The 27,855-nt window shown below is 33.8% G+C and overlaps 4 protein-coding genes across 4 annotated transcripts; 2 read left to right on the top strand and 2 right to left on the bottom strand.

The window, feature by feature from the left end:
• Positions 1-712: 712 nt before the first annotated feature.
• On the bottom strand, positions 713-2,008 carry LOC120148190 (NAC domain-containing protein 72-like). Its single transcript, XM_039161364.1, has 3 exons — positions 1,752-2,008; positions 1,386-1,654; positions 713-1,313 (listed from the first exon to the last, which is right to left on the bottom strand). The coding sequence occupies exons 1-3, from the start codon at positions 1,930-1,932 to the stop codon at positions 750-752; spliced, it is 1,014 nt and encodes a 337-aa protein (XP_039017295.1). The 5' UTR covers positions 1,933-2,008; the 3' UTR covers positions 713-749.
• Positions 2,009-11,866: 9,858 nt separating this feature from the next.
• Positions 11,867-12,532, bottom strand: LOC120147819 (TIR-only protein-like). Its single transcript, XM_039161110.1, has 2 exons — positions 12,025-12,532; positions 11,867-11,939 (listed from the first exon to the last, which is right to left on the bottom strand). The coding sequence occupies exons 1-2, from the start codon at positions 12,525-12,527 to the stop codon at positions 11,867-11,869; spliced, it is 576 nt and encodes a 191-aa protein (XP_039017041.1). The 5' UTR covers positions 12,528-12,532.
• A 4,800-nt stretch (positions 12,533-17,332) lies between these two features.
• Positions 17,333-19,120, top strand: LOC120147830 (COP1-interacting protein 7-like). Its single transcript, XM_039161116.1, has 2 exons — positions 17,333-18,501; positions 18,781-19,120. Exon 1 carries the CDS (start codon positions 17,333-17,335, stop codon positions 18,365-18,367), a length of 1,035 nt encoding a protein of 344 aa, XP_039017047.1. The 3' UTR covers positions 18,368-18,501; positions 18,781-19,120.
• LOC120147841 lies at positions 18,721-19,849 on the top strand. Its single transcript, XM_039161119.1, has 3 exons — positions 18,721-18,740; positions 18,872-19,352; positions 19,383-19,849. Exons 1-3 carry the CDS (start codon positions 18,721-18,723, stop codon positions 19,638-19,640), a joined length of 759 nt encoding a protein of 252 aa, XP_039017050.1. The 3' UTR covers positions 19,641-19,849.
• Positions 19,850-27,855: the final 8,006 nt, after the last annotated feature.

The raw sequence follows: 27,855 nt of genomic DNA on the forward strand, positions 1-27,855 counted from the left end.
ATATCCCATTGTTTATAAAGTGTAGTATTAATACTATCATTCCTATTAATATTTCTACCCCTTAGTTGGATAGCAACCGAGTGTTTAACAGCATGGAGCATTGCTTCAAAAGTACGTGAACATCTTTGAAATAGCCTCTTGTTCTTCTTCTCCCAAACAGTGTAAATAAATGTTGTCCAAACTATTTTCAAAATGATAGTGAGCAAGGATCTACCTTTCCAATCATTACAAGTCGTGATTTCCCCATGAGCGTGATGTCATTCGCATGCCATTGAGAATGATAACCGGACCTAAATATAATTATTTGTAATGCATGATCATTTATTTTTCAAGCATTTGGGAATGATAACCGGACCTAAATATAATTATTTATTTTTAAATAGGAAAAACATTTAAATTTTAATATCATAAACAAATTAAATTAAATTTAAACATGTATTAATAATTATCCTTTCTATAATCCTTTATATTTTAAATGAAACGAAATACTTATCCAACGGATTATATAATTTTGACTTTAATTAATCTGATTAATTTGAGGGAAATGACAATCTAATTTCACTTTGAGAAAAATAAATTCTACAAATGTGTGAAGGTGTAAAAAAACATAGCTAAAATTTCAAATATTGATTATCCTTTGAAACTCTTTTGGTTTTCTATAATCCCAAAAGGTTAGCCCAAAATATTTACACAAATCTTCGAAATTCCTTTCCTGTCCTTCTACCTATTGCTTTATCATCCTAATATATCTATTGCCCAACTCCAAATCCACCCGTCTGAGTCGGGTACCGAGACCCATACGGGTCCATCGAGTCAGAGAGATTATGACTGTTCGAGTTCTGTTGAAATATCCCCCAGTTATCAGCTCGCTGAGTACTGAGTCCACTCTGTACTTCCTCTTCCACCGACTTCCCCACCTTATTCGTCGACATATCCATCTGCGGCATTGTGGGAATGTACACGTTACTGTTACCGTAACTGGGAATCCCCTGACTCCGTGTTTGAGTCTGTCCACCGTGTAGCAACTCGGGCATGGAGTTAAGCCCACCAAGATTCCCCCAATCCAAACCCCCGATACCCATGTTTTGAAACCCGGTTTTCTCATCGTTGTGAAGCGTCCTCAACGAGTTCATCCGGGGCAAAGCGAAGAAACGGTCGTCCAACTCGGGGAATGACTCGAGCATGTCGTCGAGCTGGGAAGAACACGACGGTGATGACCCATTTGTGCTTTGCTCTTTGCTCGAAACGCTCGAAAACGATTTTTGTCCACTCGAATTCTTCTTGTATATTCGACATAGAACCCAATCATCCAACTACACAACAAATACACAAAATTCAATCAGTTTTTTCATAATTATTTTGATAATTCAAGCTAAAGTATTTACCCTGGAGCTGCCATTTTTACGAGAACTTTCAATGAGTCGATACTCATGCATGATCCAATTTGTTTTAGTTCCTTTGGGAGCTTTCCCGACGTAGAAAACCAGAGCTTTCTTTATACCAACTCGACGACCTTCGCTGGTGATAATTTTATCAGTTCCGGTAGCTTTCCAGTACCCCGACCCGGCAACTCTGTTGGGTCGTGACCCGTTTGGATATTTCCTGTCTCTGGGACTGAAAAAGTACCATTCTTTTTCACCAAACAAAGCTTTACCTGTTCCAAAAAAAGATTAACATTTTAATTAGCAAATGATTAAAGCAAGAACCACAAAGGAAAAATAATCTTTTTTTTCTGGATTTGATGAACTTACTTGGTAGAACCCATGGATCAAATTTGTATAAATCAATTTCTCCAATGATTTGCAGAGAAAAATGGTGGCCTGCAACTTTCCTGCATAAATATTGCACTAGAAGCTCTTCATCAGTTGGATAAAACCGAAACCCTGGTGGTAAGCTCAATTGAACTAACGGATCTGTTTCCGGGATCCCCATGATTTTCTAAAATTTTCTCGACGACCAAACAAAAGAGAAGAAAGCCAATAGTTCTATCTTTTACTGCGAAAATAGAAGAGTAAAAAAATGTGTTTTTTCCTTTCCTTTTTTTTTTTCGAGGATAAGGGGTGGTAAGGTATTTATAGGAGCCAGGGTAGACAATGTTGAGAGGGGATAAGTACGGTCGTCTTTGTCGAACTTGTTGAAGTGGGGCTCACTTTGTGTTTATCACCGTTAAATTCGCCACGTGTCGGACATCCTAAGGCCGACCTTTTCTGACCAAGGAGGGTACATGAACCGTCACGAAAATATATAAATTTGTGTCATAAGATGTTTAAGGACACGTGTCTTACTTTCTTTATAGAATCCCCTAAATCCCCCCATTTAGGTTTCATTAACCCACTGAAAAAATTAAAGTAATAAAAAATTGGATGGTTTTCGAGCTTTTCCCTTTTTGTTTCCTTTCATTGTGTTACGTCGGTCGAATTATGCTTTAGTCCTCCACAGCGCTCAAATATATAATTTGATCTCTATATACCCCATAATGTCACTAGTTAATTAAAATAGTTACCATGACTAATTATTTTGATAAAATTTTATCATAATTTATTATGAAGAGTAACCCTTCTCACTCATCATGTTGGCATGTCTATATTATATATGATAAGCTTTATATGCTATTATTTATATCCGACGAGACTTGAATCTGGACACTTGAAGTCTCAAGTCTCGACATTACCAGCACAAGTAAAACCTCATTAGCAGGAATGGTAACTAATTATTCGAGCTACCTAATTATATCGTAAACATAAATGAATCGAATCGCATGAAATTAGAAACATAGGGACTAGTTTTCCAATTTGACCTTTCGCTTTGAGAAGTTTCAGCGTTTTCCATGCTTTTAAAGAAAAAATGGCACGTCGGCGAACACGTGTGTGCAGAGTTAGGCTAGGATGGTAGAATGATGGGGTGGAAAGGGCAAAAGAAAAAACAGGTGGCTGGTTCTGATTAGTGACACGTCTCAATTGACTCTTTTGATTTAACGTTCGGGTTTTGTTCAATAACTTCTTCCAAGGACAATCTGTCAAAACGAAAGAGATCTGAGATTTATTACGAGAAAGACGTCCTCATGTTACTTGACAGAAAATCATTTGGTTTCTTTTTTACATTCTTAAATATAGCTTGATCACTTTGATGATTCTGTTTGATGTCTCTCTACGAAAGTTAAATTCCTTCGAATGGGTTTAATCTTTGATTATAAATATAATTTCTGTAATAATCTATTTGAAACAAGGGAACACCTATTTTTTCAATGTCCTATGGCTAATCAACTATGGCATTCTGTCTTCTCTCATATTGGTCTTACCTTTAATATTAACTCTTGGGATGCTATTTTAATGTGGGCACGTTCCACTTGGAAGGGAAAATCCCTGCTTTCTTCCATCATGAAGCTTGCATTCTCTGTTCTTATCTATACCCTTTGGGACAAACGCAACAAATGCCAGTTCCAAAATCGTTCCAGAACTGCCCAAGACCTTTTCCATGCCATTAAGAAGACTGTGAGGTTACGATTGAGGGATAGAACTATAAATATGAATGACAATGTTAATATCTCTCTTGTTGAACATTGGGAAATATTTTGATTTTGATTATTCTGTATGTAGTCTTTTTTTGTAATCTGAACTCTGAGATTTTATAATTAGATTTTGTTCTTGGGTAATAAAAAAAATTGAATAATCCAAAAAAAAAAACTTCTTCCAAGGACTAGCTTACAAGTTTGTTGAAATTGTTTATTTAGCGCATTAAAACAAATTTATTGAATATTATCACAGAAGTCAAACTTGTTTTTATTCTAGCAAAAAAGAACACTTTTATTAATGAATTCCAATGATTTTAAAATTGGTATTTCCCAAATAAAAAATTCACTCGATTTGATTTTTGAGCATACGAATTTAGTATTAAATTTTAAAAAATACATTAATTTATTTGGTGCATGATTTCGACCGTGATGCAATGATGAGGCTATAATTTCATTAATGCAACTCGAAATTAAAATTAAAATCATTAAACGAGCACGAAATTGTTGATAAAGACGCGAGTTATGAAGTCGAATTGCCACGAGTATGCAAAATCAGCTTCTTCTTCTTCTTCTTCTTTTCCTCTTTTGTCTCTTCCAAAAACTTTGTATTCGTGGAGGCTTATTGTTTTAAGTAAAGAAAATCAAAATTAATTAATTAATTTTTTGATTAAAAAAATAAATAAATTAGTACATAAAGATATGAGCAAGGAAAGTGTTCGGTGGGTCAAAGGGGCACGTAATGCGAAAGGGGTGACATGTGGTGTGCATCTTTTAATTCCTCATACAATATAATACTATAAGAATCAAAACGGAAAGTTGGGTCCATGCTTTTTAGTTAGAATATTACAAAATCATAAATATATTATCAATCATGTACAGGATGGGGACATTTAGATGATTAAGTAGGGATTTAAAAATTAATATATAATGTTCTTTTGAATATGTTTTGATGTGAAGTTGTAGGCGAATTATTGGATTGGAAATTTTTGAATAGAGATGGTAGAAGCAGCAGCTGGCAATAGAATTTGGAGGTTCTTGGACACCTACTTTTGATTTTCTTTTGTCTAAATTGATTTCTCAATTATTCTTCGTTTACACACGTAGTGTAAAAAGATGTATTGTTGGATGGACCACAATGAATCAAGATTAGTCGTGAAAATAACATAGCCTTTCGTGAATTGTTCGTGACCGTTCGTATAACGTTCGTTTATATTTATTTATTAAGTTAAATAATTGAGTATAAAAAAATATATTCATTTAATAAACGAATGAACACGAATAGATGTGTGCTCGGCTCGTTTATGTTCATGAATGATCTCATTTATGAGCTCGTTTATCGACTTCTTTATATATGTTCATGAACAAACTCATTTACCCAGTTTTCTTTTTCCTTTTTTTTACATTTTAAATATGGCAAGAAGGCACCCAACATCTCTGTACTTTCGGGGAAAAACCAATGTGGCACTCATCATATTTTTTTGAATCAATATGGCCCTCCAACTCGGAGAAAAAAACCTAATGTAACCCTTTGACCAACGTTTTTCGTCGTTAACCAACATAATTGTTACTTTCGTCGTCATATTCACATCTAGATTCGCGACGTTCCTATCGGCCGTTGGTAAATCCCAATGGTGAAGATGTTCCCCACAACAGAGCAACCATCATACTATGGAAAACGTGCCACGTTAGCCGAAAGTAATGGTTTTGTTGGTGAACATTAAAAACATTGGTCAAAGGGCTAAATTAGGTTCTTTTTCTAGTTGGAGGGTCACATTGATCAAAAACAATAGGATGAGGGCCACATTGTTTTCCCCTCGAAAGTTTGAGGACCTTGTATACCTTTTTGCCTTTAAATATTGGTGATGGTTGTGACTAAATTGAACACAAGATAAAAATTAAAATTTAAACTGTGAATTTTAAAGAGTTTCGGCACTGATGGCATAATTTCACCCTTTTTCTTTAGCTTGAAAAGGTAAATTAAAAATTCAATATATAAACAAACGTAAACAAATACTAAACAAACATTAAGCGAACACTAAATGAATATGTTCGTGAATGATAAATGAACACGTTCATGCACATTAAGTGAACATGTTAGTGAATAATAAATAAACGAAGAAGAACACCTTAAAAAACGAACAAGAACAAGATACTAAAAATTTAAACAAACGAACACGAACATAACCTTTTTTGTTCAAGCTCGGGTTTTTTTACACCCTTGATCAATATGGTTGCTTTTGAATTCAAGTCCGTTGTGATATACATTTCTTGATGGGGTAGAAACAAAAAAGTGGATTATATTTAAATTTAGGGTAAATTATGTGTTTAGTACCTAAACTATTAATTTTGGTCTGTTTTAGTACCAAAACTTTCAAAAAAAAATTCAACATCATACCTAAAATTTAGTTTTTGTTTCATTTTAGTATCCCGCCGTTTAAAACTTTAGTTTTTGTTTCATTTTGGTACCCCCGTTCAAAACTTAACGTTAAGCTTTAAAAAAATTGAAAGTTTAGGTGCTAAAACATACCAAAACTATTATTTTAGGTACTAAACGCGTTAAATTTTTAACTACAGATACTAAAATGAAAAGAAAACTAAACGTTAGGTATGGTTTTGAAAAAATAAAAAATTTAGGTACTAAAACAAACTAAAATTGATCATATAAGTACTAACTGCGTAGTTTACCCTTAGATTTATTCTGATTTAAGTTTAGATATATTTATATTATTATTTTTATCGTTCTCTAAAGATGATATTGTTCATAAAACTCTCAAGATTAATTTTAATAAACCATGAAATAAATATGAACAATGCCCTAAATATGTCAAAAGTATAATTTCATTCATTAATGAGTAAGAAAAATATAAGCACTTTTAGCAATACAATTTTAACAAAATATATATATATATATTCAAATTCTTAAAAATTCATCACATGTCGAATACGAACTTAAATAATTTTCAACAATTTAAATATTTAAATAATTTTCAACAATTTAAATATTTAAATAATTTTCAACAATTTAAATATTTAAATAATTTTCAACGATTTGAACAGAGTGTATGAAATCAACAAGCAGCAATAGTACGCCTAGTGGATTGAACGTCGAATTAATTGTCAATTTGAATTTGAATAAAGAAAAAAATAGACTGCTTTTATTCACGTGAAAAATGCATCAATTAGGGTTTGATTTTTTTCCCCTCATACCCATGCCCACTGATTATTTAAATTTCAATTTCATGAAAAGAAAAGAAACGAGGGACTAAATTTCAAAATTTTAAAGAGTTCAATGAGTGAAACATAATTAAACCTTTTTATTAAAGCACTCCTTAAATCTATATTTCATTCTTGAGCTTATTGCTGGAATATACAAGTCTGTATTATATAATTAAGTTATTTTAAAAGTACACAATAATATGTTTTTTGAAAATATATAATTAAGAATTAAACTATATAAAGTGCATCCAAAGCCATTATCTCAGACTTTAGTGTCCTTACAAAATATAAAATATATTTGAGAATTTCGCTGCATGAATAATGTCATGTCACTTGTAGCCATTAATTTGGAACATCAAAGCCATGTTCGTGTGCATGTGTATAATAGGAAGTCAACTTGTAGCCATTGGTTAAAAAGTTTTCTTATTAAATAAATCAATTTCGACCTCAGATTCGATTAAAAATATCAATTTAGTATATTTATTATGTCATCAATTAATATGGACTACCATATCAGTATCTTTGATCATCATGTTAACATCATAAATTGTCACATCAATATCGTAATAATTGTTAACAAAGATCGTTGGTTAAAGGATAACATTAAATTATTTTTTAAGTTTGATGGCTATATTGAGTGCAAAAACAATTTGAGAGGTTAATTTTTTATTTTGAAAATTTTTTGATGGCCTTTCGTACCATTGAGCATAAATTGATGAGTCATTGTTTTTTCCCAAAGACTTCAAAATCCAATTACCGTGAAGTTTAATTAATATAAATATTTATTTAAAATTTTAATATATTTCTCGAAACATAAGGAGAGTGTTTTCTAATTAATCTATAAAATTGGCCAATAGATAGGGATATGAATAGAGATGAAAACAGGCGGTGCGGGTGCATATACTTTTTCTTCCATTCTCGTCTAATATTTTTATATCCATAACTTACCCACTATTCATGGAAAATAATATTTTTAAATTCACACCTGTTTATGTGAGTAAATTTTTAAATTTATTCTCACATCTACTACATAATTGGATACTCACCACTCATCCCGTATCCTTTTATATCCTCTTATACCCACCAATTTGAGATAGAAAAACGAGATCTTCAATTATAAAAATGTTTATACTCTATATTTGGTTAAATTATAGATCATGTCCTATAAAATTTTATGATTTATAAAATAATTTTTGAAATTATATATAAATTAATAATGATTCAAAATTTATATGACGAACTAACGTAGAATGGATGGGGGTGCGAAATAAATAAGGGGAATGAGAAAGGTATAGCCGCCTAGCAGCCTAAAACAAATTCAATTAAAATTAAAGTAGTACTTATTGATCAAAATAAATCATAAATTTGGGTGGCTGCTCCCACACGTCTAATGTCACATGAAATCACAGCTTGGACACATTCTGATCTTCAGTCCCACTCTTTAGTTTTTTAATAGCATCTATAGTGTAATTAATACAATTATTTGATTGTATTAGTAATGCAAATTTTAAAGATTAGTTTTAGAGGTTGGTTACCCATTTGTTAAGAAGTGGTTAGAGTGGATATATGTCAATTGACAAGTTTACTTCTCTATCACTCCTAAAAAAAGGATAGTCCCTCTCTCAAATAAGATATACAATCAATGATTTTCGTATTTTTTTCTTGAAAATTTTTTAGTCGTAGAGAACAACACAAGTGGGTTCCACTTCCTTACTTCAGGTGTATAAGATTTGGAAGGTTGTGTTAACCTTGGAAGACAATGTCCATTTCGGGATTACACCAATCCGGGTGAAATTATTTCTAAGGTAGTGGCTTCCGTACCACGACACAGTAAATCGTTTTGTTTATCTTTATTATTTTATTATAGTCAATACTAATATTTTTTTTGTAGCAATATTATTTTCTATTAATTTAGAACCAATTATATTCTGCTGTTAAACACGAATAAAGATGTCATCGGATGAGATTTGAATTCGACTGAGCTGACAAATAGTAAGTGAAAATTGATAGATGAGACGAAAATCGAGGCTGAGTAGTCTCATATGATTTCAACTGCTTGAGCAAGTACATCAAATTTAATCCAACTTTGAGTGCAGTTGGAATTGCAATACTTGAATCTCAGGGAAAGTGGTTTATAACTCCTATGATCAAATCAAATCAAATCTTTAATATATATATATATACATATACATATATATTGGACCTTGAAATTCAGTGGGTTTTTTTAGTAAATATTTGCTTAAACAAATTTAAATGTTCGAAAATTCGCTTTTGGGATCCTGGCAACAATTATCTTTCAGGTAAGTAAACCAAGGAAGGGCATGAACAATTGGCCTAGAAGCATGGGTCAAACACCAATATTTGAAGTCCAAGTAGCTGAAAATTAATGACCCACATACGGTGCTCAAAGCAAAGTCTTCTTTTCGGGTTTTATATTCTTATACAGAGAATTGTCAATGATGTTAGTGACAAAATTATTTTGGGCTTGAAAGGTCCAATAGAAACTCTGAAGGGTTCATGGCGATCGATGAAGCATACCCAATGCTCGAAAAATAATCCACAGCAGCAAACCCTGCTCCAAAATACAAAGGGTTACCTTCTGATAGCAGCAGAACCTTATGGAACATGTAAAACAGCCTACTCGACAGCTGGTGTATTGTTAACACAACCGTTCTTCCACCTTTAGCTAGCTCCAACAACCGTCGTCGTGATCCTCTGCGCCTTAGTCGAATCCTGACTCGATGTAGGCTCATCTAAGAACAACAAGCTCGGGTTTATAAGCATTTATTGACCTATACTAACCCTTTTTCGTTCCCCAAGCCGAACTCCTCTAAGAAATGGATCGCCAGTGATGCAATCCTGGCAGTTAACTAGTTCAAGTTAATCGATAACGGCTTCGGCATGCATGATCTTCTCTTGTTTAGTGAAACTATTAGGCAACCAAAGAAGCACGGTGAAAACTAGTGTCTCGGTCACGGTCAAGTGAGGGTACAGAACATCGTCTTGAGTGACGAATCCGGTGTTTCGCTTTGTCAAATCGGATAAAGGCTTGTAGTTGTAAGTTATGGTGCCTGTGAGGTGACCACCTAGAGCAGTCAATAGCGTTGTTTTGCCACTGCAGATGGGCCGAGCATGGCTAACATTTGCCCTGGTTGAACCATCCCACTGATCCCATTTAAGATCACTTTCTTGCCGGAACTCGATTCCTTTCCGAAACAATTACTCCCTTTCCAGGAACGGAATTAAAAATTTATTATTGCAGTATTAAAAGTATTTTTTATTTTCTATAAATGTAATTTTTTTAATAGAAGGGATCTAATAATTTTTCCTTTATTTATTTTTTAAAAATATATATTTTTAATATTAATTAATACTTAAAAGAATAATTAGGGCCAAGACTCCTCTTGACCCATGAAGGTCCGCCCCTGTCCCTTTGCCGAATTTGACGGAATAAACATCAACAAACTGCAGAATAATAAAGCTTGAAAATGCAATCATTTTAAAGCTTAAATTTCCAGTTTATTCAATGAAATAAAACACTGGTTTCAAACAATAATCATATACCTTCAAAACTAATGATTCATTTGTGCTCTTGAACATGGTGGGTGACTAAAATGAAATAAAAAATAAATATTATATATGATTTTAAAAATAATATAATTGAGTAACCAAAACGGAATAAAAGTGGTAACTGAAGTACTAAACGTTTTAAAAAAATTAGTTGACCCTTATTCTCATATGTAATAGGATAAGGGGAGGTAAGATAGTAGGCTGCCCCCAACGCCAGATTGAGAGCAGCTTCCGTGGGAGACCTCCATATTATGAAATGCCCTCCGTGAGACTCGATCCTACGACCTCAAAGTTAACAACTTTGTACTCTACCAACTAAGATCAGTCATTAGGAACAGTCAAAAAGGCAGTGTAAATGTTGATCGCTGGTGGGGTTGATGATAATTCAGTCTGCGGACTCAAAAAAATAAAGCATGTGATTAACTTAATCAAGACTGCTAGTTCTAAATCTTTGCATTCACATCCCTTTTGTAATTTACCAGTGAGAATATGATGAAAGATTCAAAAGTTTTAACCCGCTGTTCACTCTCAATCAGTCTTTATATAATATATAAATCCCATTTTCTCTCTTAACCCACTGTGAATAATTAGGGCCAAGACTCCTCTTGACCCATGGTTATAATTGGATCTCTACGTTTTTATATAATATATAAATCCCCTTTTCTCTCGTCTTTAGAATTTTCTCTCAGTAGAACGTCTTTCATCCCTTTTTCTTTTCATGATTGTCGACCACCAATATTTTTTATTATATTTTTTTTACTAAGTCTGTTTGTATGATATTTTTCTACATTTTGACATATTTTTCTTTATGATTTGACTATTGTTTTTACTTATCTTTTTTAAGGGTTGACTTGATATCGTCACCCACTTTGGACACAGGATTAGATGTAGATACTCGTCATGAGTTCGTGGATAGTTATTTACGTCGCTCGAGTTTGGTTTGTGATTTGTCGGTGGTCTTTCAGTAGCTTGATTCTTTTTTGTGTTTCTTTTGCTGATGTGATCAGATCTGTTTATATCTATCTTTGTTCGAGTTTCTTGGTTATGTTTTATTATTTCTTTGTATGGTTCTTATATGATCTTAAGTTGCTAGTTTTGTTTTAATATATTATGGTAAATTGTCCTAACTATATGCTTAATTTACGATTATTATTATAAATCTTTATTGTAATTGAGATATTTCCTATTTTGAATACAATTAGTCTCTTTTAAAAAATTGGTTTAGGATAGCCAGGAGACCAATCTTTGAATTTTGAACATCAAATGAGATTCCTTTAATCATCAATAATATCATGCATTAATAAAACAAAAATCTAAACAAATAAGAACACCATCAACTTGAATCTTATTACAACTAAGTATGACGGTACAAATGAATCAAACATTCAAAAGTATTTGTTTTTCTTGTTAAAGTTACACGACAAAAGAGATTAATTAACAAAGGAAAGAATATAACTTCAACATTATTAACATGGAAGATAATGTAGGAAATATAATTAAAATGCAATGAATGAAATGATCATTAGGTATTTTCATGTGAGTGATTCGAGTGTTGTTTCCATCTCTTAATCACTGTCTTTCCATCTCCATCAAGCTCTCGATCACAATTTCTGAAGCATTCGTCACCACATCTGATAAATTCCTACGTAAAATAAAATAAAATTAATAAATTAATGGCATGAATTGATGAAATTAAATTTATTGAAATGATTTGATTATAGTCTTACCCTTTTAAAGAGTCGAAGGTGAGACCAACGGTATATTTGGCCTCCTCGAGAGCGAATCTTAACCTCTGCAAGTCTTTGGCCGGGACTTTGCCGTCGTCTACCACGGCGAGTTGCGACGGGTTAACGTCGCAAAAGATCGGAATAATCTTCTTCTTGGTCTCCATGAAGAGAGCCAGTTCATGGAGGCAAAAGTAAGACTTGCAATAATTCGGCGAGAAAACCGCGACGCCGACCTTACAATTCTTTATGGCGTTATCGATGTTGTCGAACAACTTATCCCCGGGTTTCATGTTCTTGTTGTCCAAGAAAGGCTGAAGGTCTAGCCGAGAGAGACGATCGTACAGCAAGCTCGCTATCGTTCTCTTGGTATCGATACCCCGATGGTTAATGAACACATCGCAGGCTTTGTTCGCCGCGTGTGACGGGTTGGTTGGTGTTTGGAGAGCGAGAAAGTTGCGGTGGAAGTTCATCATTTTCATGGCTGCCGATGAATAACGTTGCATATGCATGGTTTTTGAAGGGGAAATAAAAGGAAACCCTAATTGTATTTTTCTCTGCAAACTTGGTTTTTCTTTTCTTTTGTTGTTTTAACTAATGAAAAGCATTGTCGGTTTTTCATGTCTATATATAGGGGAGGCAACGGCCATTAATGGAAAGATCTGAGTTAATTGGTGGAATCTTCATGTCTGCCGGTTTTACTTCCATAGTTGAATTGAAAAGCAAGTGTGTACGTTTGATTTTGACAAGGAAAGAGAACATACAAACCTTGGACCAAATCTTTGCCCCGGGAAATTTCGTTGACCCTTTAAACAAGTTATGTTGAATGCCCTCTCGAAGGAAAATTTGTGGTTGTTGAATTTATTATGAATTTAAGGTTATAGCGACAAACTCAATTGAATAAAGGGAATATTGTTTTAGATGTTATATCGAATTATTGAATAATCTCAAATATTGATTTAGGCCAAAATATTTAATAACTAATTTGGTTTATATTAGTATAATCTGTAAAAGTAAATCAGACTAAAATAAGATAATAAGATAATATCCAAATGAAACCGACCGAATCCTAATTTAATTCTTTGGTATTATTGTTGTAATAATTTAGAGGATGTGAGTTCGATTAAGCTTAAAATGTGTAGTATCTTTTAGGATAAATTACACGTTTAGTACCCAAACTAAAAGTTTTGGTCTGTTTTAATATTTTAATTACGCGTAAAGTTTTTAATGGCATGTACTAAATTTTGTTTTATTTTTTTATTTTTTTAATATGGGGTATGTATAAGGCAGTATATGTTCAAAGATACTAACTCTCAACAATTTGACATTGAATGCTCACACTCCTGACATTTTTTGAGCTCGAACCAGAGACCTCAAGAAGTAACAACAATTCATTTACCACCGAGGTCGTTTGGTTCATGCTATCTTTTAAGTTTAATAGCTCGGAGTTTAAGGTGTTTATGAACTATAAAAAATAATAGGATAAATTATGCATTTAGTACCTAAACTATTAGTTTTTGTCTGTTTTAATACCTAAACTTTTAATTTTTTCAAAGCCATGCATAAAGTTTAGTTTTTGTTTCATTTTAATAGTCGCCTTTAAAAACTTTAGTTTTTGTTTCATTTTAGTACCTTGTTCAAAATTTAATGTGAAGTTTTGAAAAAATTGAAAGTTTAGGTACTTAAAACAAATGAAAATTGATAGTTTGGATACTAAACGTGTTAAGTTTTTAACGATGATGTACTAAAATGAAATGAAAACAAAATGTTAGGTGTGGTTTTGAAAAAAATGAAAGTTTAGGTACTAAAACAAACCAAAATTGATAGTTTATGTACTAAATGCATAGTTTACCAAAAAATAATATTTAGATTAAATTTATTAAGGGTAAAGCACATAAATGGTCCCGACTATAGGGTGTTGCTTTGTAGAGTCCTCCGGCTATTAAAAGTTACAAAATAGTTTCTCAATTATAATATATTGCTTTTTTGAGTCCCTTGACTTTTAAAAGTTACAAAATATTCACCTGACTATTCATCATGTTCCATACTCGTCCTTTTTCCGTTAAACAATAATGGCAATTTGAGCTGAACGTTAACATGCTGAATGATATATGATATAATTTGATCTTAGAATCTCAAACGACTATCATATCTCAATCAGTAAGTTAACGTCTAGCTCAAACCACTATCAATTTTTAACGAAAAAGGACGGGTTTTGAACATAATGAATAGTTGGGGGACCCAAGAAAGTAACGCCCTATATTTAAGGGACCATTTTGTAACTTTTAAAAGTTAGGGGACTAAAAAACAACATTCTATAGTTAGAGATCATTTTGTAATTTTTAATAGTCGGAGACCATTTGTATACTTTACCCATTTACTAATTATGATTTAAATCTTAAATTCAAAAATTCATTAAATGGTTTCAATTATAAAGCGATATGTTGTTTTATTTAAAATTTTGAGTTCGAATAATTATATTTATATAAAATATATGCGTTGCTAATAGGATAATTTTTTTAAAATAAACTAATTTATAATCACTATAACTATAAATCATTTTCTCATATTGATCGGAGAGAAGTACAATAAACTATCTTCTCAATGTCATATATATTTTTTTATCAATTTACTAAGCTTAAAAGATGAATATAAACAGTAAAATAAATATAATTACTTTAAAATAAATAAGTAATTAAAGGCCCCAAGGGAAGAAAGGCACGAGTATCACATGGGATACGTAAAGTTGGCGGTTGTCTAGTTTTGACGGTTGGATGAAACAAATGTAAAACGCCATGAGAGAAGACAAAAACATCCACGTCAATTGTTGAAGGAATTTCTTTGTACTGAAATGGCAGCTTCTCTCACTGTTCCCACCTTCGTTCTTCAAAACGACGGAAAATGGAAGGAAAAGAATTTGTCAAGATTTCTATTTTCTTTATTTATTATACATTTAAATAATCGAAGATGATTATAATATTGTATATGTTCATAATTTTTTAACACTTAATTCTTAAAAATGTGCCTAAATTATCATTTTGGGTCAAATAAGTGCCTACGATTTTTTTTGCCCATTCGGGTGTCTAACATTACAAACATTATCCTTTTAGGTACTCAAGTCATCAACGTCGTTAGTTTCACGTGACACGTGTCAACACCCGGTAATTTTTAAAATTTTAAATAAAATTCTAAAAAAGAAAATTATATATTTTTAAAAAAGTAAAACATAAATTTCAAAATAACCCCTAAACCCACGTCGATTGCCGCCCTCTACCGTCGAAGAAGCTCCACCCGGCCTCCCCTCCCCCCGGCGACCGTAACCCCTATGAAATCCTGACCGATTGACAATCAATCGACCACAAATTAACATTTTAAATCTCACAAACCCTATGATGAAAATCATGATCCCACGCGTTTTCGACGGTGAATCGGCGACAACTACGACGACATATAACTAGGATGATGTCAAGGACTACGTCGGCGATAGTGGTGGTGGCCGGAGAAGGCACTGGCGATGGATTAAGGTTAGGATTTAGTATTTTGGGGATGTTTTATAATATAAAAAAAGTTAGGCTTTTTTTATAAACATAATAATATTTTTAATATTTTTTATAAAAAATAAATTTCAAAATTATCAAGTGTTGACACGTGGCACTTAACGGGATTAACGACATGGGCACCTAAAAGGTAGCATTTGTAAAGGCACCCGGATGGATTAAAAAAACCGTAGGCACTTATTTGGCAAAAAAGACATTGTTTGGGCATTTATTTAGGCATTAAGCCTTTTTTTAACTATTAGCAACACTCACATATTACCTATGTAATAACTCGAACTCAGAATTTAAAGGAAGAACAACATCGTCTTCAACCATAGAAGCCACTAATTATATTTATATATTGCCAATAAATATTTTAGGATACTCTATTCATATATAAGTAAATGAATAATTTAATTTTTATATTCGAATAATATTACTCAGAAAATGTGTGTAAATTTCATTTAAAATTAAAAATAAGAGAGAAATTTTCATACAATCACACACACACATATATATATATTACGTAAAATGTATTGAAATACGTATATACTTAATTGTAAAGTTTAGATAAGTGCGCCATACTCTAATTATTTATTTGTTAAAGGAATATTCCGCTACTAAAAGAACATTCCGCTACTAAAAGAACATTCCCTTTGGATTATACATTGCTTATACTTGCCCCTTCTTTATGGATGTAATTTATTTTTTATTGAATACTTCAAAGTGATTATAGTATAATATTTATTTATAATTTTTTTAGTTATTAATGTATATATACTTTATATACATAATTACTCAAATTCGAAATCTCTAAAAAAATTATACGTTCGAAGTTCTTTATCGATATAAGTTAAAAGAGCAATTAAAGAGAATTTAAAAGGATTAATTCCTTGGAGGATTATTTTCTTTTTCTTTTTGTTCAAATTTCTCAAAGGAAATTACTATGCAAGGCATGAGGAGAAGTCATATATAGGGATTGTTGAGCTCGACTCGACTTGAAAGCTCGACTCGAACTCAAAATCCTGAACTTAAGCTCGTGAACATCTCGAAAAGGGTCAATGAAAAATAATTCTTAAACTTAACTCGATTGAAACTTCAAACTCAAACATAAACCTTAAATACATGAAAATCTTACTGTATTTTAAAAAAATCAACACATAAATGTTAATATTATTAATAATTTATTTTAAAAAAATAAAATATTAATATATTATTATATATATCGTTTCGGCTCATTAAGAACTCGAGTCGAATCCATTCAATCCGAATATTTATCGAGCTTTGATCGAATCAAACTCGAATAACTCATGATATGTCTCGCCTTATTTGCAACCCTAGTCATAAAATGGTAAGCCCAGGCGGAACACAAATAGACTTAACCTTTATATCTATTTCCTTGACATTTAACATTGGAACCGAAGGAATTATTTAAAAAGAAAACATTCTTCAATAAGACTCGTGCGTAAATTAAGACAACTCTTTTTATGAAGACGTTGCCGTCTTTATTGAAGCAAGAGAAACAATATATACAAATTAATTAAACAATGATTTTTATATTTTTTTAAAAAAGAAAACCTGAACGATTACAAAATAAAAATATAAAAGCAAATTAACCTCTATTGCAATAGAACTGGTGACGACCGGCAAAACTTCTCCAAATTACATCTTCGAATCCATTCGAGATCACGAATCAAACGATCTTAACGACTAAATAGATGACTGCTATCTTAACGTCGTCATCCGTATCATTAATTACATTTCTTCGAAGGGGAATGGGGATAACAGCAGTGACTCCAAAGAGAATTCCGATGAGGATGAGTTCATTGATGAAGATTCTCTCGAACACCAAGTGGAGGCTGCTGTTGGATCACTGGGGAAACAAAATAAGTCTACTATCACGTCATAATAAGAAACGCGATGGAAGCAAGCATCAAAACACTCCGTCGTACGAGGAAAACGATCCGGGAACTAAAATTTCGGAGGGAGAAAAACGAACCAATCCCTGGGATGCTTTCCAGAACCTGCTCTTGCAGGACAGGGATTTGGATTCTTCTGAAGTAGATAAACAGCCTGCAAGGTCCCAAGAGGAATATTTCGCAAGCAAGGGGACCGAAGGAGTAACAAAGCAGAAAACTATCTCGAGTGACCCCTTTCTGGCCTCACAGATTGGTAGGGATCACGAAGATGAAACTCGAGGCAGAAATTTCGGAACTAATGAACTCGGTGGCTCAGTTGTTAAGAGAAGAGAGAGCACAAACGAGGAGTTGCTTGTGTTGCAAGGCAATGATTCCGGAACCAGTTCCCGAGCTAATGTCTCCGATTATGCTGCGGAATCTACATTGGCCAAAAGCCGCGGAGAAGGCGAATGGTTTATAAACAAACAAATGGAGAAATCGACAAATAAGGATGAGATGATGGGCCTCAAAATGTTTGATGGAGAAAATAGTTCTTCATTTGACAGCAAGAAAGATGTTTTTGTCGATGAGTCTTTCATGATTCAAGGTCCATCAGCGGGAGAATATCAATCTGATTCTAGGATCGGTATAGGCATGGTTCCCGAAATCGACTCTTCTCAACAGGAACAAATCAATTTGGATAATGTACAGAAGGCTGCTTCAGTTTCGTGTGAACCAGATGACCTTTACATGATGATCGGACGTGATTCAGCAGAAGAGAATGCCATGACATCTTGGACTCCAGAGATTGACTATGAAATGAATGCATTATCTGCTGAAGCGACCGGAAGGCATGCTGATACCGAAACAACCTGTGCCGATGACAAGGGTCCTAATGCTAAAAAACAGTGAAAGTTCCGAATAAAGAAGTTCTTTCTAGACTTTCAAATGGACCTCTTGCCAAATGCAAATCTGACTTAGCATCAAAGAGAAAGAAACCACCAGCAGGAAACAAAACCACAACACGGAAAACGAAGTCTGATCAGGTATTTACCAACCCTCAGGTTAAAGTCTGCTCCTCAACCGAATGAGATAAAAGTAGACTAAAATGCTCCTGTGTATCTAAGAGTTTCAGTGCAAACTACAATATACCATAGCTATTTCATGCTGTTTGATTGAAACACAGTGTGTTTCCCTCGATTCCGTGGGGCATACCAGAACTTCCAATTGTCGTGTCGACTAACATGTGGTGTTGTGGTTCATATATGGTATATGATGCTGATCTGTTTCTAATTTCTTGTCCTTGCCTCTCTAATTTGACATAGGAAGAGGAAAATAGAAAGAAAATGGAGGAGTTACGGATACAACGCCAGAAAAGGATAGCCGAGAGGAGTGCTGGTGGCGGTCCTAATTCAGTTACACCCAGAGGAGCTCGACAGAAAATAAAACTCCGACAGCTTTGACAAAGAAGAGCCAACTCTCGACTCGGGAGACTAAGAAAGCACCAAAGCCAGTCCTCAAAAGTTCCACCATAGAATGCCTCGCAAATGCTCGGAATACTTCAAAGGTCGCGCCGGCTAAATCGAAATCAAGCCAGCCGAAAAAGTCGACATCAAAGGAAAACAGTTCTTCAACCACTCAGAAGGCAGCTCAAGCTAAGGAAAAGAAATCATGCACAAACAAAGTCAAAGCTTCAGATACAAAAAATGGCACAAATAAAGTACATTCAAATGGCTGTAATGCACAAGGAAAAAAGGACTCCAAAGAGGTCACAGTAGCACGGCCAACAGAACCAGCAGCAGCCGAAGCAACTCTGCCTACTGACATCGTCGACGATTTCAAGGACATTCAAGAGCTGCAGACTACTCCAGTAGAAAAAACTGAAGGAAATGCAACTTCGAAACAAAACCAATCGGAGGATCGAACCTCGAAGGAAAATATGGTTACCGAAGATAAGCCAATGCAAACAGATCATGTAAAAGGTGGAAGTTTGGTTACAGAAGATAAGTCGATGCAAATAGATAATGCAAAAGGCGATGAAGAATTCACTAAGGCATCTAAAGTTTTTTCTGTCGATAACATAGCACCGGAAGGATTCGGCAAAGATATTCTCGAGACGACGGTTCATCCGGTGCTGCCAATGCCTGTCAAGTCCGTTCGGTTTTCAACCGTAAACATCAAATAGGTCGGTGAAACTAACGAGAAAATTCAGCCTCTAACCGTCTCCGAAAAAGAGATCTCAATTCCGCCTTCCAATGATGGAATAGAGAAGGACTCGATGCATACCAAGAAGAAATGGAACAATGATGAAAGCCCTCCTAAAGCGGCCAAAGGGTTTAGAAAGCTCCTCCTCTTTGGAAGAAAAAGCAAAAGCTATTATACTACTTAGTGTGTGTCATTCCTGTCGTAACCGGTTTTCGTCCGGGCACGAAATATTAAATTTGGCGGAGAAATTGATGTGAATAAATGGTTTTGAAAATAATTTGGGAGTCGCCATCGGCCTTTTGGGTCAGGTAGGTCGAATACCTAAAAATTATTTTCTTAAAAGAGTTTTAATAAAATACCAGTTAAAAAAATAAACTGATCTGCGTTTATAACCAAAAATTCATTCTTTTTAATAATAAAAAGGGATTCGTGGTCGGTTACGTTTAGGGAAGGATTAGCACCCCTACAACGCCCAAAATTGGTACTTTTTAATTATAAATTGTCTCTTATTATTTTAAAAATTCAAAAAATATATTTAATTTATAATTCTATTATTTCAAAATTATAAAAAAATATTTATTTATTTAAAAATATCAGAAAAGAACTTCTAGGTGCCTTAAGACAGCTCTTTTCTTTGATATTGATAAATATTAATTTAAATAATATTGTTTTACTTTTTAATTTTAAAATATCAGAATAGGACATCCAGTTGTATTAAGACTGTCCTTTTCTTCGATATTAAAAATAAATATTTAAAATCTACTATTTATTATATATATATTTATGAATACATAAAAATATTTAACAATATAATAAAATAAAAATACTACTAAAACAATATAAATAAAATAAATGAAAACATATAAAATAACTAACTAAATTACAGTAAAAATAAAATTAAAAATCTAATTCATAATTAATTATAGGGATTAAATATTATTTCTTTATTTTTATTTATTTAGTGACTAAAACAAAATTATCTAAAATTCGGATATTGGAATTAAATAAATTAAAAATATAAACTAGGGATTAAAATATTATTTATTAAAATTAAGGGATTTAAATCTGTAATTTATCCTAAATATATTATTTTAATATGAAGGACTAAAATAAAAGAAATTAAAATTCGAAGACTGAATTAAAAATATTATAAATTTAATTTAGTGACTAAAATGTAAAGTTTACAAGTTCGGAGGACTGCGGACGGGGTTTAACTATTTCATAATTACGCGCATAGTCCTTCCCGAAACGACGTCGTTCGGGAAGGACTATATATGGTCCAAACCGGCTGGCCCGAAGGGCCAGCTATCTCATTTTTTCATTTCTGTTCTCTCTCTAACTGAGAGAGAACAAATTTCTCTGCCTTCTCTCTAGCTTCCCTCATCGGAGGGAAGCCGATCACCGGTCGACCACCGTGTGCCGCCGTGAATGCAACCGCCGGCCACCGCATTTGGTGGCCGGAAAAATTTATTTTCACCCTAATAGATAGATCGGACCGTCCTAAGGACGGTCCCGGTGTTCTTTTCCCTTAAAAAGCTCCCAATCGGAGCAGATCTACAAATATACCTTCGGTTTTTTTGTTGTATCCGGCAACGGTTGGGGTTCTCCGATGATAGGGTAAGCTTCTTTCCTCTCTTCTCTCTTTTTTTCCTTGCTGCGTTGATGTTGACTGAGATCGTTGGTATATGTATATATTTGTTTTCTGTTTTGTCTCTCTTTGTCTCTGTGTTCTCTGTTTTTCCTCCTTCCTTCTCTGTCTTTTTTTTTTTTTTTTTTCAGGTTCGGGTGGTGGCTTTTATAGCCACCACCGTTGTAGCCGTCGGACCGGTCCGAAGATGGGGTCTCGGTGAGTCACCGGACTCCCAGTGGTGACTCACCGTTTGGGGGAGACGTGTGCGGCTACGGCCGGCCTTCTGGACTCCTTGGTATACGTGGTGGAGGCTGGAACATTGGTGTGGCGGTGAAGGCTTCTGGAAGCAGCAGCAGCGGCGCTGGGACGTGTCCTTAGGGTATAGATACCCTAGAGTTTCCTCTGGCAAATGGTGGACCGTTGGATCAAACCAGATCCAACGGCTGGAATTGAAGATGGCGGCTGAGGAAATTAGGGTTAGGAAATTAGGGTTAGGTTTAATCTGGACCGGTTCTGGTTTGTTTGTAACTGGGCCGGTCCAGTTGTAATTGGTCTGTAATTATTTATTTATATATATATTTAATATATATTTAATAATAATGATAATAATAATAATAATAATAATAAAAGTAATAATAATAATAATAATAATACTAATAATAATAATAATAATAATAATAATAATAATAATATGGATTAAAAAATTAGTATCTTCAGCTGCCCCTCTTTGCTCATTCTTGTGTTAACAAGAATAGGGCAAAGATGAAAAGATAATAAAATTTTTTATCCATTTGACTTTACTTTGATCATAATGGAGATATTGAATAAATTCTTCTCTCTCTCCAAATAAGTTCTTCTTATTATGAAATTTCTGCTGGGGATGATGATGACCTCCTTTCTGTGATAGAGTCATTCAAAAGGTTGAATAAGCTCTTGATGAGTTCTTCTCATTATGAACCTCTTCTTCCTTCTTCAGATGAGTTCTTCTCATTATGAACTTTCTCTGGAAAGGCTGATCCATCAAATGATGGATTCAGGTAAAAGGTTGAACAAATTCTTCTCATTATGAACTTCTTCTTCTTTCTTCAGACGAGTTCTTCTCATTATGAACTTTCTCTGGAAAAGCTGATCCATCAATTGATGAATTCAGGTAAAAGGTTGAAAAAATTCTTCTCATTATGAACTTCTTTTTCCTTCTTCAGATGAGTTCTTCTCATTATGAACTTTCTCTGGAAAGGTTGATCCATCAAATGATGGATTCAGGTAAAAGGTTGAACAAATTCTTCTCATTATGAATTTCTTCTTCCTTCTTCAGATGAGTTCTTCTCATTATGAACTTTCTCTGGAAAGGCTGATCCATCAAATGATGGATTCAGGTAAAAGGTTGAACAAATTCTTCTCATTATGAATTTCTTCTTCCTTCTTCAGATGAGTTCTTCTCATTATGAACTTTCTCTGGAAACAATAATCCATCAAGTGATGAATTCAAACAAAAGGTTGAACAAATTCTTCTCATTATGAACTTCTTCTTCCTTCTTCAGATGATGAGTTCTTCTCATTATGAACCTCCTCTGGCAACAATAATCCATCAAGTGATGAATTCAAACAAAAAGGTTGAACAAATTCTTCTCATTATGAACTTCTTCTTCCTTCTTCAGATGAGTTCTTCTCATTATGAACTCGAACTGGAAAAATTGATCCATCAAGTGATGGATTTAAGCAAAAGGTTGAATAAATTCTTCTCATTATGAATTTCTTCTTCCTTCTTCAGATGAGTTCTTCTCATTATGAACTCGAACTGACACTGTTGATCCATTGAATAATGGATTTAAATCTTCGCTAAAATCTTTGAAATTCCTGTCAGAATTCAACATGGATGAGAATGAATGAAAATGCACCTATTTTTGCAAATGCCTAAATATGATGAATGATTATTAAGTTATTTGATTTCAGATTGGTGAACTGAATATTTCTTCAGTTGTAGAAACCCAATAAATCTTTCTTCTTCAAATCAGAGAATCTATCCTCTTTGACAAATGTAGAGGTAGATATAATGTCACAAAACCTCTTGAGAATAAAACTCAATGGTATAGGCTCTTGAAAAGCTTGCCTTCATGTGACATGTTGATTCTGATAACAACTCATCTGATTATGACATAACCTTTCAAGATGATTTCACAGATATCGATAGTTCTTCTAATACAGAGAAATCTTGAATTCTGATTCCGATGAGGAGAATAAACTGTTATACTTGACAAAAATGGGATTCTCAGATGCTGAAACTTCAAATAGCCCTGGGTTATGATCTTTTAATTCCAATGATTGGTTCTGTAATTTTTACCAAACCAGATCAGATAACTCAAAGAACACTTCCAGAAGATGCTATTGAGCACATTCATCCTCTAAATTCAATGATTAGTTCCGTCCAACCAGATCAGATAACTCAAAGAACACTTCCAGAAGATGCTATTGAGCACATTCATCTTCTAAATTCAATGATTGGTTCTGTCCAACCAGATCAGATAACTCAAAGAACACTTCCAGAAGATGCTATTGAGCACATTCATCTTCTAAATTCAATGATTGGTTCTGTCCAACCAGATCAGATAACTCAAAGAACACTTCCAGAAGATGCTATTGAGCACATTCATCTTCTAAATTCAATGATTGGTTCCGCCCAACCAGATCAGATAACTCAAAGAACACTTCCAGAAGATGCTATTGAGCACATTCATCTTCTAAATTCAATGATTGGACCAGGATATCACAATGCTTATTCGATGTAGAGCCAGAATTTGTAGATTCGAAGTATTTTCTTGCTACTGCACTGAAAAGGGCTATATTCATAATTCTGTCAATTAAGAACATATTTTTTCTTATTCTGCTTCTTCCATGTGCTGATGCTTTTCCATTGACAAAGAAATGATGGCTTTCATGGGATCCAAGAACAAAGTTGAACTGTTTATAAACATGTACATGAAGTGCCAAATTGACAGAAAGGATCTGTAAGGCTCTTGAAGGTATGACAATAAGCCACCTTCGAGTATCCAGAAGTATGTTCTTGATGAGTGCTGAAAATGGAATCTAGTATGGGTTGGAAGGAATAAAGCTGCTTCACTTGAACCTGATGAGGTGGAAATGCTTCTAGGTTTCTTTAAAAACCATACACAAGGATCTGTATAGAGACATGTTTCCCAGTGATATCAATGTCTTGTTTCTTTTTGCTGGAATCAATGCTACAAAAGTTGCCTTTTACTGTTTTAGTATATCTTTGAAAACAGATGTGCAAGAACTGAATGGTGATCGGTTGGAGCAATTGATGAGTAGATTTGGTGGATTCGACCTTGTTGTCGGTAGCACCACTTGTAACAATCTTGATGTTCATGGCTTTAAGCTAGTGATGATTTGCCTACTTTGTATTCCATGTATTTAAAAGTATTAACATAAAGTGATATTCAGAAATCTTTAAATTATTTCAAAATTATGTTAATTCAATAGAAAAGAATAAATTGAATTTCCAAAAATAAATTAAATCTCAAATAAATTGAACTTGAAATAGATAGAATTGTATTCAAAGTTCTGGCAAGCATAAGAATGATAAAAATTCAAATGTCTCAACAAATTATAAGCATAAGTATTTCTAAATTAATCATGTTGACACAATTTAGAGTAATGATGTAAGCTTTTGTCTGGAAGATCTCAAACGTTTGTCGAAATGCTTGTAGATGTGAAGTTTCTCCCAAACTGTCAAAATCTTAAGAGAGTTCAATTGCCAGATGCCTAATATCAACCTGCATTTGAGCCGCCTTTTCAGGTTTTCAACTCAAATCCTTCATTTGGTTACAAGATGCCCTTTGCGGGTTTTCACCTTGACCCCCCTTTTTCTTTTTTTTTCTTTTTCTTTTTTTTTCTTTTTTTTCTTTTTTTTTTCTTTTTTTTTCAAGCATAATATTTCTTGACAGAATCTGAGTTTATTGGATTTCTCAGAATTTTTCCATCCATTTCTGCCAAGATCAATGCTCCTCCGGAAAAGGTCTTTTTTACAACGTATGGCCCTTCCCAATTAGGCATCCATTTCCCACGGAAATCTTTATGTATAGGCAAAATCTTTTTTAGTACTAGATCACCCTCTTGGAATTCTCTTGGATGTACTTTTTTGTCATGAGACTTCATCATCCGTTTTTGATACATCTGTCCATGGCAAACAGCTTTCAATCTTTTCTCCTCAATAAGGTTCAATTGATCAAATCTAGCTTGGATCCATTCAGATTCATCCAATTTTATTTCTCTCAATATTCGAAGCGATGGAATCTCAACTTCAATTGGTAAGACTGCTTCCATCCCGTAGACTAAAGAAAAAGGCGTTGCCCCAGTAGATGTTCGAACAGTAGTTCGATATGCATATAGAGCAAAAGGTAACTTCTCGTGCCAATCTTTGTAAGTTTCAGTAGTCTTTGTAATGATTCTCTTGATGTTCTTATTTGCTGCTTCAACTGCCCCATTCATATTTGGACGATATGCCACTGAATTTGCATGTTTGATCTTAAACTGTGCACAAAGTTCGGTCATCATTTTGTTGTTCAGGTTCAGAGCATTGTCTGTAATGATCCTCTCTGGTAGGCCATATCGGCAAACTATCTCTTTCTTTATGAATTTGCAGACTGTGGACCTCTTAATATTAGTATATGAAGCAGCTTCAACCCATTTGGTAAAATAATCAATTGCCACAAGGATGAAACAATGTCCATTCGATGCTTTTGGTGTGATTGCTCCAATGACATCTATTCCCCACATAGAAAATGGCCAGGGTGCTGTCATTACATGTAACGGAGACGGAGGTACATGAATCTTGTCTGCATATATCTGGCATTTATGACATTTCCTTGCATAATCAATGCAATCAGTGTGCATGGTAGCCCAATAGTATCCATATCTCATTATTTTTCTGGCCATGGAAAGACCATTTGCATGTGTTCCACATATTCCACTGTGTACTTCTTCAATGACATTTCGAGCTTCGCTGGTATTTAAACATCTCAATAGCATTTGATCACTGCTTCTTCTATACATAATTTCTCCATCAAGAAAATATCCAGCAGCCATTCTTCTCAAGGTTCTTTTATCAATTTCCGATGCATTTGGTGGATAACTTTGATTTTTGATATATTGCAAGATATCATGATACCATGGTTTACCATCTACCTCTTCTTCCACACTATAACAATGTGCAGGAATTTCATATACTTGCATTTTGATTGGCATTATATCAACTTTCTTAGTTGCCTGAAACATAGCAGCTAATGTAGCCAAAGCATCTGCCATTTGATTTTCTTCTCGAGGGAGATAATTGAAGGTAACTTTCTCGAATTCTTTCACTAATTTGAGGGTAAAATTTCGGTATTCCAACAATTTGGGGTCTTTTGTTTCCCATTCTCCTCGCAATTGATACACCACTAACGATGAATCTCCATATATCTTGAGAAATTTTATTTTTCTTTCTATAGCTGCTTTCAACCCCATGACACAAGCTTCATATTCCGCCATGTTATTGGTGCAAAAGAACTCCAGTCTACTCGTAAAGGGATAATAAACATTTTCTGGAGAAATTAACACTGCCCCAATTCCTCGTCTCAAAGCATTAGATGCTCCGTCAAAGTAAAGCTTCCAAGTTGCAAATTCATCATTTGTTCTGACTTCTTCATTCATGGATATGCACAACAAATCTTCATCGGGAAAATTGAAGTTCAAAGGCTGATAATCATTTGATACACGACTGGCCAGAAAATCAGCTATGACACTTCCTTTTATCGCTTTTTGGTTGACATATACAATATCAAACTCAGATAATAACATCTGCCACCTAGCCATTCTGCCTGTCAAAGCTGGTGATTCCATTAAGAATTTCAAAGGATCAAGTTTTGATATCAACCAAGTAGTATGGTATAACATATATTGTCTGAGTCTTCGAGTAGTCCACACCAAAGCACAACATAATTTTTGAATTGGTGGATATCGAATTTCACAATCGGTAAATTTCTTGCTCAGATAATAGATAGCTTTTTCTTTTCTTCCAGATTCATCATGCTGTCCTAGTACACATCCCATCGAATTTTCGAAGACCGTTAAGTAGAGAATTAAAGGTCTATCAGGCATTGGTGATACTAAAATTGGGGCATTGGATAAATATTTCTTAATAATATCCAAAGTTTCTTGACATTCTTCATTCCAGACTTCAGGATTGTTCTTTCGAAGTAATTTGAACACTGGATCACATTTGTCAGTTAATTGAGAAATGAACCGAGATATATAATTTAATCTTCCCAAAAAGCCTCGAACTTATTTTTTTGTATTGGGTGGTGGAAGATCTTGAATTGCTTTTACTTTATCTGGATCAATCTCGATTCCTTTTTTGCTGACCACAAATCCCAAAAGTTTCCCGGAAGTTACCCCAAAAGTGCATTTTGCAGGATTAAGCTTTAATTGATACTTCCTCAATCTCTGGAAAAGCTTCCTCAGATTTTGAATATGTTTTTCTTCAGTTCGGGATTTGGCAATCATGTCATCC

This window comes from Hibiscus syriacus, unplaced genomic scaffold (genome assembly GCF_006381635.1).
Source record: "Hibiscus syriacus cultivar Baekdansim isolate YM2019G1 unplaced genomic scaffold, ASM638163v2 tig00002655_pilon, whole genome shotgun sequence".
In the NCBI taxonomy this organism is placed as follows: Eukaryota; Viridiplantae; Streptophyta; class Magnoliopsida; order Malvales; family Malvaceae; genus Hibiscus; species Hibiscus syriacus.